Below are 21,000 nucleotides of genomic sequence, written 5' to 3' on the forward strand. Positions count from 1 at the left end.
TTGACTTTGATGATATTGGATTTGAATTGTGGTTCCGTAATTGGAATAGCTTTGTTTCATCATTTTGTACTTGTATGCAAAATTTGGATTCATTCCGGGTTGATTTGATATATTTCGGCGTGAGTTTTGGAAGTTGAAAGTTCAAAATTCAGTTAAGTTCGAATTGAGGTGCGATTTGTCGTTTCGATGTTGTTATGTGTGATTTGAGGCATAGAGTGTTACACCCTATATTTTCATACGTAAAAGTGTGTCGTAAGCAAACTAATGTAGGACCAAAAATATTAATCATGTTACCTCTTTGAAAGTATATAAAGTAAGTTAACATGTTACCTCGGAGGTTACAAATATTTAAGATCATGAACAACAAGTACAAAGAGGGTTGGAAGGTTCAGAAGCTAAAGGAATTGAAGAAATAATGTTTCGTCGAAAGTCGACAAGTTGAGAATATTATAACATGTACTTTTGGGGTGAGACTAGGGTGCTTAACATGATAAGGAGGTTATGTTATGAATAATGTTAGTCGTATGATAGTCGTGTGTTATGTTTTGAAGTCAAGCAAGTTGTGGAACAAAAGTATGAAAGTCATCACAAGTTACGTTCATAAGTTTTACTGAAATTTGGGTCAAATACAACTGCGATTTTCTCCCAATATACTTAGAGTTACGGGATGTTCCACCCATTAAATTGAATATCTATGAGTCTATTTTCTAACGCTTTAAACCTTTTGTCAATAAGACATTGGAGTATAGAGATATATGCATTTTTTCATGACTGCGCAAGCTACTAGGTGACAAGTAGGTGTGTCACCTACTTGCTTAAATGAGAGTCCAAAAATGGGCCAGTTCGGGTCGTCCAAAGAGGCATTTTTAAAGGCTTATTTTCTTCATATATTAGACTGATAATAGGGCATAATAACCAGACATAATCTCTGCAAATATCCTCCCAAAAATTGCCCACAAACCCTAGTTGAGTTTCTCTCCCTTTCAAGTTCTAATTGGAGGTAAAACCTAGAGTTTGAAGAACCAAGATAGGAGCTGAGTTAGACAACAAATAAGGTAAGTTTACTGCTCTCTTTCATCCATTTTTTTCTGTTGTAAATGCATGGTAAGTCGTTCTATATTTGTAAGAACTCACGGGACGGTGATCGGAAGCCGTGAGTTCGAGTTATTCACTTGTAGCAGACTATTTTGTGGACTGTTTTGTGTTACTGCTAGGCTGCATGTTTTACTACTATTTTGTGGAGTTTTGGAGGAGGAAGGGCGTGGAGAAACACCACATAAATTCAGGGTGGTGGGCTGGTCGTTCGTCGTAACATTTTTGGGCTGTTTGACACTACTACGGTGGTCGTTTTGTGTATGAAGAGATTGGGTGTGTTGGGCTGTTTTGTAGTATTTTGTGGTGTATATAGGGTTGGAAAATAATGTATATATGTTGATATTGTTGCGTTCTTGTGTTGTTGGTGTTATCTTGAATTTGGAGGAAGTAAGGATTATAGAGGAGATGCTGCCCATTTTAATAAAAAATAAACTTGTCGTTCGTTGTGCGATAGTTGTACCCTTCGTAACTTAATAATAGTATTATTATCATTGTTGTAGATTAAGGTGCGAAGAGGCGAGTTCAACTTGGTGATTGGAAAGATTGTGATAAGGTATGTTAAGGCTAAACCTTTCTTCATTTTGGCATGATCCCGTAACTATATGAGTTTAATAATGAGGCATAAAGAGAAGTTCGTATTCTTGAACTTATGCACATTATCCTAGTCTCATAAGTTACAGTATTCTCCCTTATCGGGATATTATATTCAGTTAAGTATTATCTTCTTCCAGTCAAGAGAGCAGAGGGGGGGTGTGTGTGTGCGCGTGTGTGTGTGTGTGTGTGTATATATATATATATATATATATATATATATATATAGCTATAATCGGTGGGCAGACCCCTATTGGGCAACTTCTGATCAGATGGTAAGTTATATACATAGCCTACTGTGGCCGAGCGCCTATGAGCGAGCCTAGGATGGCTGAGATACAGAGCCTTGTATGGTCGAGTGCCTATGAGAGAGCCTACTATGGCCAAGCAGTTACACATACCGGGCCATATAGGGCCGAACATTTATTTTACTTACTATATTGAAGGAGTTGAGTGAGTATCAGCAGGTTAGTATATCTCCAGATCATCTTTGACTCCCAGTTACTTTTAGTTATTATATTATTAGTTCAGTTTCAGCTTTCAGTTATTTTATTACCTTACATACTCGGTACATTATTTTGTACTGACGTGAATTTTCTGGGGATGCTGTATTTCATGAGTGCAGGTTCAGATAAAAAGACGGGTAGACCTCCTCAGTAGGTGTTGCCCGAGTTCAGCCTGATAGGTAAGCTCCATGTCCTTCGGAGTTGCCGAATGTAGGGTTTTGTGTACATATTTTGTATATATGTTATGGGTAGGTTGGGGACCTGTTCCGATCATAGTACATCCATCAGTAGAGGCTTATAGACATATCCTATCAGTTAGTACAGCATGTTGGTCTTGTAGGCTTTGTATGTATATTTTGTTAGTTTGTCAGCTGTAGTAGTTATGACGTCCTTATCGGCTCATCTTTATATTGATGTTTAGTCAAAGCTAGTTTCCGTTTTGTTTTATATTTTGCTTCGCAAATTGTCTTGCAATGTGGCACCATGGCCAAAGTATGACATTGTATGTTTAGAGTCCCTCGGTCACAAGTTGGTATGCTATGTTAAGTGAGGCACCGAGTGCCGGTCTCGCCCCCAGGTTTGGGGTGTGACAAACTTGGTATCAGAGCAGTTCTGTCCTAGGGAGTCTACAAGTCGTGTCTAGTAGGGTCTTGTTTATAGATGTGTTGTGTACCACATTATATAAGCAGGGAACTACAAGGCATTTAGCAGTTCGTTACCCTTATTTCAAATCTAAATCGTGCTGTAGAACTGAGTTATAGGAAATTTGAGCTAAACTTATGTGTTGGTGTTTGCATACACAAATGACGATGACTAGGAAGACTACGACTAGTCAAAGGAGAGACACAACAGTGGGTGAAGGGACCAACAGGGTGCCACCAGTAGATGGGCCCCAGTCTGAGGCCCAAGGCGAGACCCCTACTCAGCCATTACCGGCTCCTCCACCACCTGAGGAGATTCCTAGGGATACCACACATCCAGTTCCCCCTCCACTTCCATCAGATCCGGACTTGAGGAGTGCAGTGCATTTGCTGACAAAGTTGGTAGCTACCCAACAACAGGCTAGGGAATCAGCTAGTGTAGGATCTTCTGAGGGGTCTGGTAGTTCAAGGGTCCAAGATTTTATTGCTTTGAGTCCCCCAGAGTTCACGGGGACAGATCATAGGGAGGACCCGCATGATTTCATAAATCAGCTTCACAGGATCTTTCGGGTTATGCATGCCACGGAGAAAGAGGCAGTTGAGCTAATAGCTTTTTGACTCCGAGATACAGCCATCCTTTATTACGAGGGATGAGAGAGGTCCAGGGGACGTGATGCACCTCCAGCTGTTTGGGAGAATTTTTTAGATGCCTTCCTTGATCAGTACTTACCACGAAAGATCCGCCAGGCGCGGGTCGATCAGTTTCTAGCCCTCAAACAGGGCAATATGAGTGTTCGAGAGTATAGTCTCCATTTTGACTCATTGGCCAGATATGCACCATCCATAGTTACTACTATGCGGGACAGGATCCATAGGTTTATAGCAGGGTTGGCCCCAGAGTTGACCGAGGCATGTGCCACCACTACATTGCAGGATAGTATGGATATCTCCCGGATTTAGGCATTCTCTTAGAATATAGAAAGGGGTAGGCGTCGGCAGTAGGGTACAGAGAGGACTGAGCAAGGGCAACGTAAGAGGATGAGATTTGCCAGGTCTCAGGAGCAATCTCAGGGTAGTTATAGGCCCAGTACTTCGGACGGCCATCTAGGCCTCTGCCACCTCAGTTATAGGGTTACAAGTATGACTGCTATACTCAGTCAGGACCATGTGAGAGCTCACGGGTGTCGGGTTTGCAGCGACAGCAAGGTTTAGGGCAGACATGGTCATTTCCACCGCGGTGTGACATCTGTGATAGAGGATACTTGGGCCAATGCCGAGCAGGTTCTGATGCTTGTTATACATATGGTCGTCCAGGGCATATTATGCGAGAATGCCCAAATAGAGATTCTGGGGGTATGGCATAACCAGCGAGTTCAGCAATAGGATCATCTATGTCCGTGCATCCTTCAGGGCGCGAGTCTCAGTCTTCGGCTGGTAGAGGTCGATATAGAGGTAGAGGTTCCAGTTTAGGTGTAACCAGAACCATATCTATGCTTTAACGGGTTGACATGACCAGGAGTCTTCACCAGATGTTGTGACAGGTATATTGACCATTTGCTCTCTTGATGCTTATGCCTTGATAGACCCAGGATCTACTTTATCATATATTACCCCATTTATTACGGGGAAGTTTGGTATAGTGCCTGAAATACTATGTGATCCTTTTGCGGTATCTACACCGGTCCGAGAACCAGTTATTTCTAGACGGGTTTACCGAGGTTGTACGGTGACCGTTTGTAGTCGTCGGACCTCAGCCGACCTAGTTGAGCTAGAGATAATGGGTTTTGATGCTATTATGGGCATGGACTGGTTGGTAACTTACTATGCCATAGTTGATTGCTGAGCAAAGGCAACAAGATTTCATTTTTCGGGTGAGCTAGTCCTTGATGGGTAGGTATTACAATGACATCCAGAGGTAGGTTTATTTCCTATCTGAAGGCGAGGAAAATGATCGCAAAATGGTGTATTTTTCATATTGTGCGAGTTAGAGATGCAGATGCTGAGATACCTACACTTCAGTTTATTCCAATATTGAAAGAGTACACATATGTGTTTCCAGATGAGCTTCCAAGTATTCCTCCAGAGCAAGATATTGATTTTAGCATCGATTTGCTTCCGAAAACTCAACCAATATCCATCCCTCCGTATAGAATGGCACCTGCCGAATTGAAGGTGTTGAAGGAGCAGTTAAAATATTTGCTGGAAAAAGGTTTCATCAGGCCCAGTACCTCACCTTAGGGTGCACCGGTATTGTTTGTGCGGAAGAAAGACGGCTCCCTGAGGATGTATATCGATTATAGGCAGCTGAACAAGGTAACTATTAAGAATACGTATCTACTTCCAAGGGTCGATGACTTGTTTGATCAGTTGCAGAGGGCTAGATTCTTTTCAAAGATAGATTTGAGGTCGGGATACCACCAGGTCAGAGTTCGGGAGAAAGATATTTCGAAGACAACCTTCAGGACCCGATATGGCCACTTCGAGTTCCTTGTCATGTCCTTCGGGTTGACGAATACACCCGCCGTATTTATGGACTTGATGAATAGCCTATTCCGGCCATTTTTAGATCTGTTCGTAATAGTATTTTTTGATGATATTATGGTTTATTCACGTTCAGATGAAGAGCATGCGGACCACCTGCGAGCGATACTCCAAACCCTCCGTGATCCTAAGTTGTATGCTAAGTTTTCTAAATGTGAGTTCTGGTTGAAGTCTATAGCATTCTTAGGGCATATTATATCCAATAAAGGTATAAAGGTAGACACTCAGAAGATTGAGGCCGTGAAATCTTGGCCTCGACCTACCACTCCGACAGAGGTTCGTAGCTTTCTAGGCTTAGTAGGATACTATCGGAGGTTTGTAGAGAAATGTTCTTCCCTTTCATCACCATTGACGAAGCTTACTTAGAAAGCAGCTAAGTTTCAGTGGACAGAGGCTTGCGAGCGGAGTTTCCAAGAGCTTAAGAACAGGTTGACCTCAACGCCAGTTCTAACACTTCCAGAGGGTACAGAGGGTTATGCCGTGTATTGTGATGCCTCAGGTGTCGGGTTAGGATGTGTCCTGATGCAACATTGGAAGGTAATTGCGTATGCTTCAAGGTAGTTGAGGAAGCACGAGAGGAATTATCCGACCCACAACCTCGAGTTAGCTGCGGTTGTCCATGCACTTAAGATATGGTGGCATTATTTATATGGTGTTCATGTTGATGTATTTACAGATCATAAAAGCCTGCAATATATCTTCAAGCAAAAAGAGTTGAATTTGTGATAGAGGCAATGGCTAGAGTTATTGAAAGATTACGATGTTAACATTCTCTACCATCTAGGGAAAGCTAATGTTGTAGCAGATGCCTTAAGTCGCCGATCTATGGGTAGATTAGCACATGTAGAGGCTGAGAAAAGACAATTAGCTAGAGAGATTCATCAATTGGCTTGTTTGGGGGTTCGGTTAGTAGATTCTAATGATGGTGGAGTTATACTCCAAAAAATTGCAAAATCATCTCTCATAGCTGAAGTCAAGAAAAGGCAGTACGAGCACCCAGAGTTGGTCGAGTTGAGAGAGCGAGTTCCGTAGCAGAATAAGTCATTCTTAGAGCTCAAAGGAGATGGGGTTCTCAAATATAGGGGTCGTATGTGCGTTCCAGATGTAGCATGGCTATGATAAAATATTATGTCAGAGGCACATTATTCGTGGTACTCTATTCATCCAGGGTCGACGAAGATGTATCATGACATTAAGGATGTGTACTAGTGGAACGATATGAAGAAGAACATTGCTGAGTTTGTCACCTAGTGTCCTAGTTGCTAGCAGGTGAAGGTAGAGAACCAGAAGCCTAGAGGGCTAATGCAGGCTATAGAGATCCTGACCTGGAAATGGGAGCCGATAAACATGGACTTTGTCATAGGTTTGCCTTGTTCTCATCGTAAGTTTGATTCTATATGGGTGATAGTCGATAGGCTCACAAAATCAGCCCATTTCCTACCGGTCGAATCTACATATATAATTGAAGATTATGCGAAGTGATATATTAAGGAGATAGTGCAGCTACATGGAGTACCAGTGTCTATTATATCTGATCGTGGGGCCCAGTTTATAGCACATTTCTGGAGGTTATTTCAGAGAGGTCTAGGGACTCAGGTGAATCTCAGCACAACGTTTCATCCACAGACGGACGGACAAGCCTAGCGCACAATTCAGACGCTTGAGGATATGTTACGAGCATATGTGTTGGATTTTAAAAGAAGTTGGGATGAACATCTACCTCTTACCGAGTTTGCATATAATAACAGTTACCACTCCAGCGTTCAGATGGCTCCGTATGATGCTTTGTATGGGGATAAGTGCAGATCTCATATAGGGTGGTTTGATGTTGGAGAATATGGGTTACATGGGCTAGGCCTGGTTAAGCAGTCCGAAGAGAAAGTAAAGCTTATCCGGGAGCGACTGTTGATAGCTCAGAGTCGTCAGAAGTCATATTCTGACGTGCGGCGACGAAACTTAGAGTTCGGGGTTATTGACTGGGTATTCTTAAAGGTATCACCCATGAAGGGCGTGATGAGGTTTAGCAAGAAAGGCAAGCTTAGCCCATAGTATATTAGGCCTTATAGGATTATGTGGAGAGTGGGCCAAGTAGCTTATGAGTTAGAATTGCCCTCAGAATTGGAGTCTGTCCATCTGGTTTTTCACGTATCTATGCTATGGAAGTGCATTGGCGTTTCTACCCGAGTTGTACCCACTGATGATGTACATATTACGGATGACTTGTCATACGATGAAGTTCCAGTTGCCATCCTAGACCGACAAATCCGCTAGCTACGAAATAAGGAGGTAGCTTCCGTGAAAGTTTTATGGAGAAGCAAGAACGTGGAATAGATGACGTGGGAAGCGGAGGAAGAAATGAAGTCTAAATACCCCCACCTATTTCAAACTGAAGATATGGCTTGAGATGGGATGCTACAGCACAACTCTATTCAGGCTAGTAGGTCATCAGGTAAGCTCTTATTTTTTTGAACTTTCAGTATTTATGATTTACGGCTGTGTGAGGCAAAGTGTTGCTATTTATAGATATTGGCCATGTGTGGCATGCATAGTATGTTTTTTGGCTGCGTGTGGGTTGGTTTTAGTCTAGTGTATGGAAGAGACTCTGGCAAAATTTTCCAAAGTCTCTAAGAGTCAACATTCGAGGATGAATGTTCCCAAGGGGGGAATGATGTTACACCCTATATTTTCGTACGTAAAAGTGCATCGTAAGCAAACTAATGTAGGACCAAAAATGAGATCATATTTGAAAGTATATAAAGTAAGTTAATTATGTTACCTCAGAGGTTACAAATATTGAAGATCATGAACAACAAGTACAAAGAGGGTTGGAAGGTTCAGAAGCTAAAAGAATTGAAGAAATAATGTTTCGTCGAAAGTCGACAAGTTGGGAATGTTATAACATGTACTTTTGGGGTGAGACTAGGGTGCTTAACATGATAAGGAGGTTATGTTATGAGTTATGTTATTCGTATGATAGTCGTGTGTTATACTTTGAAGTCAAGCGAGTTGTGGAACAAAAGTCGATGAAAGTCATCACAAGTTACGTTCATAAGTTTTACTGATATTTGGGTCAAATATAACTGCGCTTTTCTCCCTATATACTTAGAGTTATGGTGTGTTCCACACATCAAATTGAATATCTATGTGTCTATTTTCTAACACATTAAACCTTTTGTCAATACGACATCGGAGTAGAGAGATATATGCATTTTTGCGAATGGTAAGTCGTTCTATATTTGTAAGAACTCACAGGACGGTGATCGGAAGCCGTGAGTTCGAGTTATTCACTTATAGCGGACTGTTTTGTGTTGCTGTTGGGATGCATGTTTTACTACTGTTTTATGGAGTTTTGGAGGAGTAAGGGTGTGGAGAAACACCACATAAATTCAGGGTGGTGGGCTGGTCGTTCGTTATAATATTTTCGGGCTGTTTGACACTACTACGGTGGTCGTTTTGTGTATGAAGAGATTGGGGTGTGTTAGGCTGTTTTGTAGTATTTTGTGGTGTATATAAGGTTGGAAAATAATGTATATATGTTGATATTGTTGTGTTTTTGTGTTTTTGGCATTATCTTGAATTTGTAGGAAGTAAGGATTATAGAGGAGACGCTGCCCGTTTTAATACAAAATAAGCTTGTCGTTCGTTGTGCGATAGTTGTACCCTTCGTAACTTAATGATAGTATTATTATCTTTGTTGTAGATTAAGGTGCAAAGAGGCGAGTTCAACTTGGTGATTGGAAAGATTGTGATAAGGTATGTTAAGGCTAAACCTTTCTTCATTTTGGCATGATCTCGTAACTATATGAGTTTAATAACGAGGCATAAAGAGAAGTTCGTATTCCTGAACTTATGTGCATTATTCTAGTCTCATAAGGTACAGTATTCTCCCTTGTTGGGACTTTATATTCAGTTAAGTATTGTCTTCTTCCGGTCAAAAGAGCAGAGGGTCTATATATATATATATATATATATATATATATATATATATATATATATATATATATATATATATATACGGTATTACAGTATTTTCACCACCATCGAGCTATAATCGGTAGGCAGTCCTCTATTGGGCAACCTCTAATAAGATGGTAAGTTATATACTGAGCCTACTGTGGCCGAGCGCCTATGAGCGAGCCCAGGATGGCCGAGATACAGAGCCTAGTATGGCCGAGTGCCTATTAGCGAGCCTACTATGGCCGAGCTGTTACACGTACCGAGCCTTATAGGGTCAGACATTTATTTTACTTACTATATTGAAAGAGTTGAGTCATTATCAGCAGGTAAGTATATCTCCAAATCATCTTTGACTCCCAGTTACTTTCAGTTATTATATTATTAGTTTAGTTTCAACTTTCAGTTATTTTATTGCCTTACATACTCGCGACATTATTTCGTACTGACGTCCCTTTTCTGGGGACGTTGCATTTCATGCCTCCAGGTTCAGATAGACAGACGGGTAGACCTCCTCAGTAAGTGTTGCCCGAGTTCAGCCTGATTGGTAAGCTCCATGTCCTTCGGAGTTACCGGGTCTAGGGTTTTGTGTACATATTGTGTATATGTATTATGGGTAGGTTGAGCCCCTGTTCTGATCACAGTACATCCATCAGTAGAGGCTTGTAGACATATCCTGTCAGTTAGTGCAGCATGTTGGGCTTGTAGGCTTTGTATATATATTTTGTTGGTTTGTCAGCTGTAGTAGTTATGACGTCCTTGTCGACCCATCTTTATATTGATGTTTAGTCAAAGCTAGTTTCCGTTCTATTTTATATTTTGCTTCGTAAATTGTCTTGCAGTGTGGCCCCATGGCCAAAGTATGACATTGTATATTCAGAGTCTCTCAGTCGCAAGTTGGTATGCTATGTTAAGTGAGGCACCAGGTGTCGGTCTTGCCCCCAGGTTCGGGGTGTGACATAGAGTAAGTCCATGCTATATTATGAGACTTGTTGGTATGTTCGGACAGGGTCCCGAAGGTCTCGGGTGAGTGTCAAATAGGTTTGGGTTGTATTGCGCTTGTTGTTTTATGTTTCGACATCGTTTCTTCAAGTATCACATTAAGCAAATGAGCTCCAATTTTTGTTTTGATTAAAGAATTAGATTCGTATCGTAATTTTGGAACTATAGCAACTGGAATCATCAAGTTTCAACATCGTATGAGGAATTTATGGTCATTTTACTAAGAACTAGGTTGCTAGATTTTGCAGATTAATTACGAAATTGCCACTGAATTCGTATTTAAAAATCTGCACTACTTGCAAATATTGAAACCAACATATCTCGTTCATTATAAGGTCAAATGGAGTAATTCAAAAGCCTAACTTGACTGGAATTTCACAAGGAATCCATTGTAGGTATCAAAAGTGAGTTTTGGGATCATTTGGCATGAGAAACGAGGCAGGACAGCTGGGCAAAAGCATATAAATCAAGGGTTTGTTCATTGGGTCATATTTTGAGTTAGGGAGCTCGGATTTAGACGATTTATGAAGTGATTTTCACCACAAGGATTGTGGTAAGTGTTCTCTACTCATTTTGGATTATATTTCATGAATATATATTTGTTTTTGGCAATTGGTTGATGATTTCAAAAGTGAAATTTTGGGGGTTTTGTCTAAAATTTCATAAAGTGATGTTTTGAGGTTTGAACATTGATTTGGAGTCGGATTTGAGTGAAACTAGTATGATTGGACTCATAATTGAATGGGTTGTCGGATTTTATAAGTTTTTCGAGTTCCAAGGTGCGGACCAGGGTTGGACTTTTTGGTTGATTTTGGGCTTTTGAGTAAAGATTCAACCTTTATCAATTGGAATTGTTTCCTTAGGCTTTATTTGACATATCTGAGTTGCTTTTGGATAGTTTCGAGACGTTTGGAGGTCGGTACGCACGGGATGGCATTTTTGGAGTATCGTTTTGCTTGCTCAGTGTTGGATTTGGCTTGTTCGAGGTAAGTAACACTTCTAAACTTGGTGCTGAGGGTATGAACCCTGAATATACATGATATGTGTTTGGTGTTGAGGTGATGCACTTGTTAGGTGGCGGGCGTGTGGGCGTACACCATGTGAATTGTGACTCAGTTATTTCTGTGGTACTGTGTAGTCACCTAATCTTATTTGTATCCGTGAAATCTCTACGTGCTAGAGTAATTGAGTTGTGATCCATGTTAGAAATCATGTCTAGGCTTTATGCTTATCCTGTTGGGACCCACTGGGGTAATTTCTGCTGTTGAGTTACTTGTTTTTATTGAAATTACATACTCATTCATACGCATTCATCTACATATCATATCTCAGACTCTGTTACCATTTATTGATACATCACATCATTATTTTTGGGTTGATCTTTCACGACATTGTGAGCCTGAGAGACTGGAGAGATTGATGACTGAGTGAGGCCGAGGGCCTGTTTGTGAGTTATATTTATGGGAGCGGGCTGCACGCCGCAGCATGTTATTTTGATTTACGCCATGATTGTCTTATTATAATGCTTGGGCTGAAGGAGCCCCTCCGGAGTCTGCACACACCCCCAGTGAGCGCAGGTACCTACTGACTGCGAGTGCCGAGCGCGAGTGCTGAGTGATTGGGAGGATTGAGTGACTGTGAGGACTGAGTAAATTGATACTCTGAGAGTATGCATATGGTTTTATCCCTGAGTTGCATCGCATTCAACATACACACTTGACATACATGTATAGAGATGCATTTTCCTCATGTTGTACGGTATCACATCATTCATGACTTCTCATACATATTGACATGTAGGCATAGAGATGTATTTTCCTCATGCCATTTGAAAATGAAACATTTACCTCTTGAAAGCTTTGGGAAAAGTACAGTTTTCAAGCTTACTCATACTTTTGGTGTTTTCGGTGAAAGATTTGGGATTTACTGTTATACTTGAAAAGCATGCCTATTTTTCTGTAACTGTTAATGAGCCGAGCATCATATCTCTGAGTTACTTCGTGTACCATTTTTTATATATTGTTAAGCACTGTTGCTGGTTATTAGGGTTGGACTCTGACCCTTCTCCCAACTCATCACTACTTTCAACCTAAGGTTAGGTTTGTTACTTATTGAATACATGGGGTCAGTTGTACTCATACTACACTTCTGTACGTTGCGTACAGACTTGGATGTTGACGTTGCCGTGTATGACAGGAGCTAGCATTGAAGACGTACCTACATTCCAGTAATAGCTGCCTCTTGTTCATGGTAGCTCTAGACTTATGAAAAATCTATTTATGTATAATTTAGATAGATGATGTATTTATTTTACACTAGCTTTGTAAACTCTAAATCTTAGAAGCTCATGGTTTGTACTAACAGTCCTTAGGAAATGTATAAGATTCAGATATTTTCTTATATTTATTTGTCTCATTAAATTTCATTGGAATTGGTTTATTGTCAATTGGCTTACCTAGCGAGTTGGGTTAGGTTCCATCACGACTAGTTGGATTTTGGATCGTGACACTATCAATTAAAGCTCAAAACGAATAAAGTGCAGTACATTGGAGTGCAATAAGTGACTAATCTACGTAATTATAGCCTACCTTCACCAATTCAAAAGTAAGGAATACTCTACTCTAATAAAATAGGTCATACCGCATAAACCTTAGGTGACTCAGTCCTTGATACCGACACACAATTAGGAAAGCCACAATAATGTCAACGGGTCATGCACCCAATGACATATCTTCTGTGGAAAGACAAACAAACATGACAAGATACTTAAAGATCCGAAGCAAACACTTACGCAAACATCTTTCTTTAACCTACCTCAGAAAATGGAAATCAACCGAAACATCCCTGAAATCAACATGGTGATGGGAGCACCACATAAGTTGAAATAGTGGTGGAAGAATATTCGTCGGGAACATGGAGATGAGTTTCAGACGCAATTGGGGGCAATAACTGCATTGATGAACATCCGAGCAGATATGGTGCTCACTCGCCCGTTGATAGAATTTTGGGATCCAGCTAAGGTGGTGTTTAAGTTTGCCGACTGCTGAAGACGATGATCGGGTAGTGGAGTGTATCCAGATAGAATCAAGCACAAAGCCAGAATAAGATCCGGAGGAGGAGTCTGAATTCAACGATGATGAGGAGGAGTTTGAGGAAGACTTGGAGGAGGATCCAGAAGAAAAGAAGGATATGGGAAACGACTCAGGGGATGGTTATTAGAGTTGGTTGATTTCCCCTCTTTCCCACTTTGTACCCTTATCCCTAGTTTACTCTCTTTTACTTTCCAAAAGGGCGAGTAGCCCAAGCCCATGCACTTCTATGAAATATTGATGTAACCCTTGTTCCTACTTGTATCAGTCCCAAATTATTAATGAAAACAAATTGCTTCGGATATAAATGTGCCAAGTCTAATTGTCTATCAAATATCTGCGAATTAGGCCTACCTCCTGCAATGAGAGGTCCCCGCAAATTCTAGGAATGCGCTAGCTGTAACGCACGAATTATCTGCTTTGTGTGATTTCCTGCTCGTATAAATGAAAAAACTTACTCTTGTTCCTTTCTTTCTTCTTACTTTTCTTTGCTTTATTATTACGCCTAAAAAAAGAAAGTTGGCTGTGTCGACCAAAACTGGCAGAACCACCATACAATCTAAGGTTAAAAGGAATGATGTCAGCCGCAGAAGACCCAACTTAACATGCTCTGGTCATAGACGACAGCCCGGGAAGATCTAGGGAAAATGACAACACTAGGAATGATGAATATGTGGCCAGGATGCCCCAGGAAATTGAGTCCTTAAGGGAGGAGGTACATCATATAGAGAACTATCGCACCTGGCCGTGACAACACTTTCTCATCCACCTAGATTCCCCTTCCCAACCACTTCCCTTCCACTTTACGCCAAAACAACAACACCCTAACTTCAACTCTCACCACTCAAGTCATACTTCCAGTAACTCCTGCTAACCCACCAAATACCCCTATCCACACTCCTTACATACCACAATACACTCAAACATCACAAAAATCGTCTATTACCACTAATGCAACTACCTCACCTCGTGGCATAGTCACTTTTACCACTAACCAACACATACCTGTGGCACATGCCGCCACCTATGAGAGGTATGTTCCCCCTGTTTATGCCATTTCTGAACCTACCTTTACAGCAACTCTCATGGTTAGGGTGCCTTATGAGATTGACCAATATGCCAAGATAGAGAGAGAATCCAGATGTAAGGAAGAAGAGTCAGTATCTGAGAAGTTGCAAATATTGAGAAGGCAAATGAAGAGTCTCCAAGTTTCCCGGGGAAGTGAATGTTTGGACTATGAGGATCTGTGTATTCATCCAGATGTGGTTATGTCAGCAGAATACAAACCCCCAAAATTTGATATGTTCGATGGGACGGGGGACCCTCACGCATATTTGAGGGCATATTGTGACAAGTTAGTCGGAGTGGGGAGGAACAAGAATCTAAGGATGAAGTTATTTATAAGAAGTTTGACGGGAGAAGCACTCACCTGGTATACTCAGCAGGATCCACGAAACTGGAAAACTTGGAAAGATATGGTGGAGGACTTCATGAATCATTTTTGATTCAATACAGAGATCACTCCTGATCGGTTCGCACTAGTGAATCTACAGGAAAAACCATCTAAGTCATTCCAAGAATATGCACGATGGTGGAGGTTAGAGGCTGCCATGGCGCAACCTCTACTGGATGATAGTAAACTAACCAAGTATTTCATCAGAGCCTAGGAGGGAATACACTTTGAAAAGATGATGGGAATTATGGGACAAAAGTTCCCCGAGCTGGTCAAGATTGGAGATTTCTTAAAATTTGGTAATGTACAACCCATGGAAGCACTGCAAGAGGCCAGCAAGGCCATCCAGTCAGGGTCAATCGGTAGCGGAAAGAAGAAGAAAAAGGAGGTCTCAGCAGTCATCCCTTACTACCAACCCAACCCACATCACGTGAGCACCTCTTATTCCCCAAACAATCACTCACAACCACCCACTTACGTTCTAGTCTATAATACCTAGCCATATTACCACCCTCAACCACAATACAACCCTCTTCGAGCCAACAACAACCAAAACCCACAACGACCATATGCTCCTGTCCAAACCACTACTTATCAGAACCGACCTGCCTATGCACCATGCCCTCATCCCAACTTTGAAGAGAGAGGTCCTAGAACTTATACCCCGATTGCTGAGCATCCGGCCCAATTGGTCAAAAGATTGAGAAGAGCAGGATTGATACACCCAAATAAAGGAAGGGTTCATGAACATCCCTCCAAGTGTTTTGATGCCACTAAAAGATGCGTGCACCATTCGATTGTACCTGGGCATGATACCGAAGATTATTTTAAGTTGGAAAATGAAATTGAAACCCTGATCAAGAGCAGAGCCATTCAGTGCACTCCGACACCACCCAATGTAAATCGCAATCCACTGCCAAATCATCGAAGTCAGGGAGCTAACATGATCACATTAGACGAAGAGTATGACCTGAAGGGATCAATTATCACTATAGGGAATGTAGAAGCTACAAGGGTCCCTCTTTAAAAGGCTCTGATCATTAAAGTACAGCTGAGGCCTACAGTGACAGTTCAAACTTATCCGCAACAACCTACCATTGTTACATGAGACAAAGAAGGCCGGGAGTAAAAAACTGTCCCATGGACGTACCTACAAAAGGGAAAGGCCAAAATGATAGACTCTGCTACAGCCCATGGCATGGCCAGATTTGGGAGATGCTACGCTCCTGAAGATGTCAATCGAGGAAACTCGGGGAGAGAACAAATTCCAAGAAGGAACATAATAGAACTAGAAGCCACCGAATTTTGGAAGACAATGTCAAGCAAAGAGTATTCTGTGGAGGAGCAGCTGAAGAAAACCCCAACAAAGATATCAATCATGGATCTATTAATGAGCTCCGACAGCCATAATGATGCCCGATTGAAAGTACTAAGTGGGGTAAGTGTACCAAGTAACACCACTAGTGAGGCATTGGCCGCGACAATTGGGAAAATGGTCGAAGCAAACATGATCACTTTCAGAAGAGATGAACTCCCTGTCTAAGGCGCAAGTCACAACAAGGCTCTTGACATCACTGTCAAATGCAGGGACAAAATAATGTCCCGAGTATTGGTCGATTGCGGATCAGGGGTCAATATTTTTCCGCTCTCCACCCTATGGGAGTTGGGAATTCATTTGAGGGAATTCAAAGAAAGCCACATAAGGGTGAGAACCTTTGATGGTTTGCAAAAATATGTTATCGGAGAAATTTATCTAGCCTTGCAAATTGGGCCGGTCGATTTTTCAGTGTTATTTCAAGTAATGGACATCTCTTCTTCCTACAACTTGCTGCTGGACAGGCCCCGGATACATATAACAGGCGCCGTGCCATCTACTTTGCACTAATGCATAAAATTTGAATGGGGATGTCAAGAGATCGTGGTTCATGGTGAGTGGAGTCACTTCGCCTATTTGGAGTATGCTGTTCCATTCATTGAAGGGCTGGAAGAAGTTGCCTTCCACGCTGTGGAAATCATGAAAACTACCGAGATGAAGAAGACTGAATACAACTAGGGAATACAGTCACCATATAGATCCAAGATGACCGAGAGGGAGATAATGAAATATGGGTACATGCCAGGAACATGGTTGAAAGCCAAGTCAGATAGAATCACAGAGCCAATTGAACATAATGGACAGAAAGGAAGGGCTGGTACAGGATATCAGCCTATGGAAGGGAAAGCTCGCACCATTAGCTCCGAGAAAAAGGTTTTTGTACTAGAGCATGTTGCAAGTCCAGGAAAGAGTTCAGTACCCGAAGATGATATCATCGATGTGATGGGAAAGTTGTTCATGAATATGATTGACGAATGCTATGAAGAAACTGACATCAAGACACCGACTATCAGGGATGCCAAACCAAGGAAAGAGCTACATAATTAGACCGCCAGTCCATCTTTGGTTCACCTAGAGTCTTGGTAGTATGGTGCTGTAAAGTTTTCTTTTGAAAAGAGCACGGTCAATTGAGGCTTGTACCGTGTCTGTACCTTTTTGACATTTGCCTCCTATGAACGCTTAAGACGTTCCCCTTTTGATGAAATTTATATTGCAACTTTATTTACCACATTATTTATACTTATCTTTTTCTTTTTAGTAATCAAACCGATAAAAAATCGTGTTCCATGATCATGACATGTAATGAAACCATTGAGCGCAATGACCCATATTACGGGGAGTAAGGCGAGAGCATGATGCTCGACAATCTTCCGCAGGAGATCGAGCAGTTGGAGAGTCAGAAAAAGCCCGACCTTAAAGAAACATAAGGGTTCAATCTTGGAAGTGAAGAAGATGTAACAGAAACCAGGAGCTGCATTCACATAGAAGCCGAGCAGAAGGAAAAAATGATTGAGCTCCTCCGACAGTACGTCGATGTATTCGCATGGTCCTATGATGACATGCCAAGATTAAGCATCGATATTGTTTCGCATTGACTGCCCTCCGATCCTACGAGACTGCCGGTCAAGCAGAAACCCAGAAAGTTCAAACCCGATTTAAGTCTAAGGATAAAGGAAGAAGTGACCAAACATATTAAAGCAAATGTGGTAAGGGTCACCAACTATGCAAGCTGGTTGGCAAACATCGTCCCAGTACCCAAGAAGGACGGAAAGATCAGAATATGTGTGGACTACCGAGATCTCAACAAAGCTAGTCCAAAGGAAGATTTCCCCCTGCCAAATATCCATATCCTCATCGACAACTGCGCAAAGCATGAACTGAATTTGTTTGTGGATTGTTTTGCTAGATACAATCAAATCTTAATGCACGAGAAATATGCATAGAAGACATCTTTCACCATGCCTTAGGGAGTCTACTATTATAGTGATATGCCTTTCGGTCTCAAAAACGCCGGCGCCACCTACATGAGGGCCAAGACGACCCTCTTTCTCGACATGATTCATAAGGAGATTGAAGTGTATGTGGATGATGTCATCAAAGTCTCGAAAGAGCTCAGAGCACTTGGACAACTTGAGGAAATTTTTGAATGCGTGCGAAGGTACAATTTGAAGTTGAACCCAACAAAGTATGCATTTAGAGTCCCCACTGGAAAACTATTCGGCTTCATTATAAGCAGGAAGGGGATAGAATTGGACCCATCAAAAATCAAGGCCATCCAGGAATTACCGCCACTAAAGAGCAAGAAAGATGTCATGAGTTTCATGAGCAGATTGAATTACATCATCCGTTTCATAGCCTAGTCTACGAAAATCTGTGAACCCATTTTCAAGCTGCTGAAGAAGGATGCTGCCACAAAATGGACAGAAGAGTGCCAGAAAGCCTTCGATAGAATCAAATAGTATCTTTCAAACCTGCCAGTACTGGTTCCCCCCGAACTAGTTAAACTATTGTTGCTCTATTTGTTAGTCTTGGACAACGCCTTCAGCTGTGTGTTGGGGTAACACGACGAAACTGGGAGAAAGGAGTAGGCCATCTATTACTTGAGTAAGAAGTTCGCGTTATTCGTGGCCAAGTATACCCTGATAGAATGCACTTGTTGTGTGCTGAACTGAATTGCTCAAAAGATAAGGCATTACATGTCAGCATACACCACGCATCTGATATCTCGGCTTGACCCGCTCAAGTACATCTTCCAGAAGTCGGTGCCTATCGGAAAGCTAGCTAAATTGTAAATTCTCCTGAGCGAATTTGACATTGTGTACATAACTCAGAAGGCTATCAAAGGACAAGATTTAGCCGACCACCACGCCGAGAATCTAGTGGATGGGGATTACGAATCACTTACCACGTATTTCCTAATGAAGAAGTAATATTTGCCGGAGAAGATATTGTAGAATCATACCCTGGGTGGAGAATGTTTTTCGATAGAGCAAAGTTCAAAGGAGTCGGAATTGGGGCAGTCTTGATTTCGGGAATCTGGACAACACTATCCAGCATCGGCAAAGATAAGATTCCCTTGTACAAATAATAAGGTTGAATACGAAGCATGCATTCTTGGGACTAGAATGGCAGTCGACATGAACATCAAAGAACTTTTGGTCATTGGAGCTTCCGATTTGCTGATACACCAAGTCCAAGGGGAATGGTCCACCAAGAATGTCAAGAAACTACTGTACCTGCACTACGTGAAGGAGTTGTGCAAGAAGTTCACAAATATTAAGTTCAAGCATGCCCCCAGGATTTATAACGAGTTCGTCGACGCCCTTGCAACCCTATCATCTATGATTTAGCATCCAGACAAGAACTACATCGACCCTATCAATGTAGAAATCATGGATCAACATGCCTATTGCTTCCATGTAGATGAAGAACCATATGGTAAACCATGGTATCACGACATCAAGAAATTCCTTGCAACCAGAGAATACCCGGAGAATGCTACTAATGGTCAAAAGTGAGCCCTTATGAGGCTGGAAAACCACTTTTCCTCAACGGGGAAGTCCTGTATAGGAGGACCCTATACTTAGGTTTGTTGAGATGTGTAGATGTTATTGAAGCAACCAGACTATTAGCAAAGAAGATCTTGAGAGCTGGATATTTTTGGATGACTATGGAAAGCGATAATATCCGATATGTGCAAAAGTGTCGCCAGTGTCAGATTCACGGTGATTTTATCCGAGTTCTACCAAATGAGTTAAACGTAATGGGTTCACCTTGGTCGTTCGCCGCTTGGGGCATAGACGTGATTGGAACTATAGATCCCACAACATCAAACAAGCATCATTTCATTTTGGTAGCTATCGACTACTTCACCAAATGGGTCGAGGCATCTACTTACAAGGCCGTTACGAAGAAGGTAGTGGTAGATCTTTTCCGAAATAACATCGTCTGCAGATTTGGGATATCGGAGTCTATCATCACTGACAATGCCGCTAACCTCGTGAGAGAAATCTATGAGAAGTTCAAACACAATCAAGAGGTACTATGTCTGAAGGCAAATAGAGTTAGGTTCTTTTGATGTAACAGAACTATGTTCAACCTGACTTCCCACGGAGGGCTATGTAGGCAACCCACGTAGGGTTTAGTTTCTCTCCCCCCCTTCTCTTGTAATAGAAAAACCAAATATCACTTTTGTAAGTTGCTCAGGAACTACACCGATTTGATTTCCTCATAAAGGAATACGTAGGCAATCCTCATCGGATTCAGTCGTCTTTCGTAATTAAACTATGTTCTGGCCTAATTCCACTTGGATACATAGGTTGTCATAGTCAGACTCGGGCATATTCATTCTTAATCTCATCATTTTGCATCTATTATAGTCGAACTATGCTTTGACCTGATTCTATTTGGATACGTAGGCGGCCTGAGTCAAGATTAGTCATCTTCATCATATTTCATCATAACTCACAAACTACATTCAGACCTGATTCTGTTTCGGATATGTAGGAAACCTGAAAGGGTTCGGTCTTAACCTTAGGAAAGCCTTGTAATGCATTAGTTCAAATTAGGACGCAGTCGCAACAGCAAGCAGCCGCGTTGTCAGAGGCATCACCAAAGATCAACATCAACAGGATGAAGTTTTCAAGAAGATACACTCGCGTGTGGAGAATCATTCGTAACATGTCATAATCCGGAACAACGACATTTGCCTTAAAAACATGTTATTTTCAAAATCTTTTCTAAAGAAAAATAT

General features: G+C 41.6%; 1 protein-coding gene across 1 annotated transcript; it reads left to right on the plus strand.

The window, feature by feature from the left end:
* Positions 1-2,995: 2,995 nt before the first annotated feature.
* Positions 2,996-3,451, plus strand: LOC138902853 (uncharacterized). Its single transcript, XM_070190754.1, has one exon. The coding sequence runs from the start codon at positions 2,996-2,998 to the stop codon at positions 3,449-3,451; it is 456 nt and encodes a 151-aa protein (XP_070046855.1).
* The last annotated feature ends 17,549 nt before the right edge of the window (positions 3,452-21,000 follow it).

Source organism: Nicotiana tomentosiformis, chromosome 12 (assembly GCF_000390325.3).
Source record: "Nicotiana tomentosiformis chromosome 12, ASM39032v3, whole genome shotgun sequence".
NCBI classification, from domain to species: Eukaryota; Viridiplantae; Streptophyta; class Magnoliopsida; order Solanales; family Solanaceae; genus Nicotiana; species Nicotiana tomentosiformis.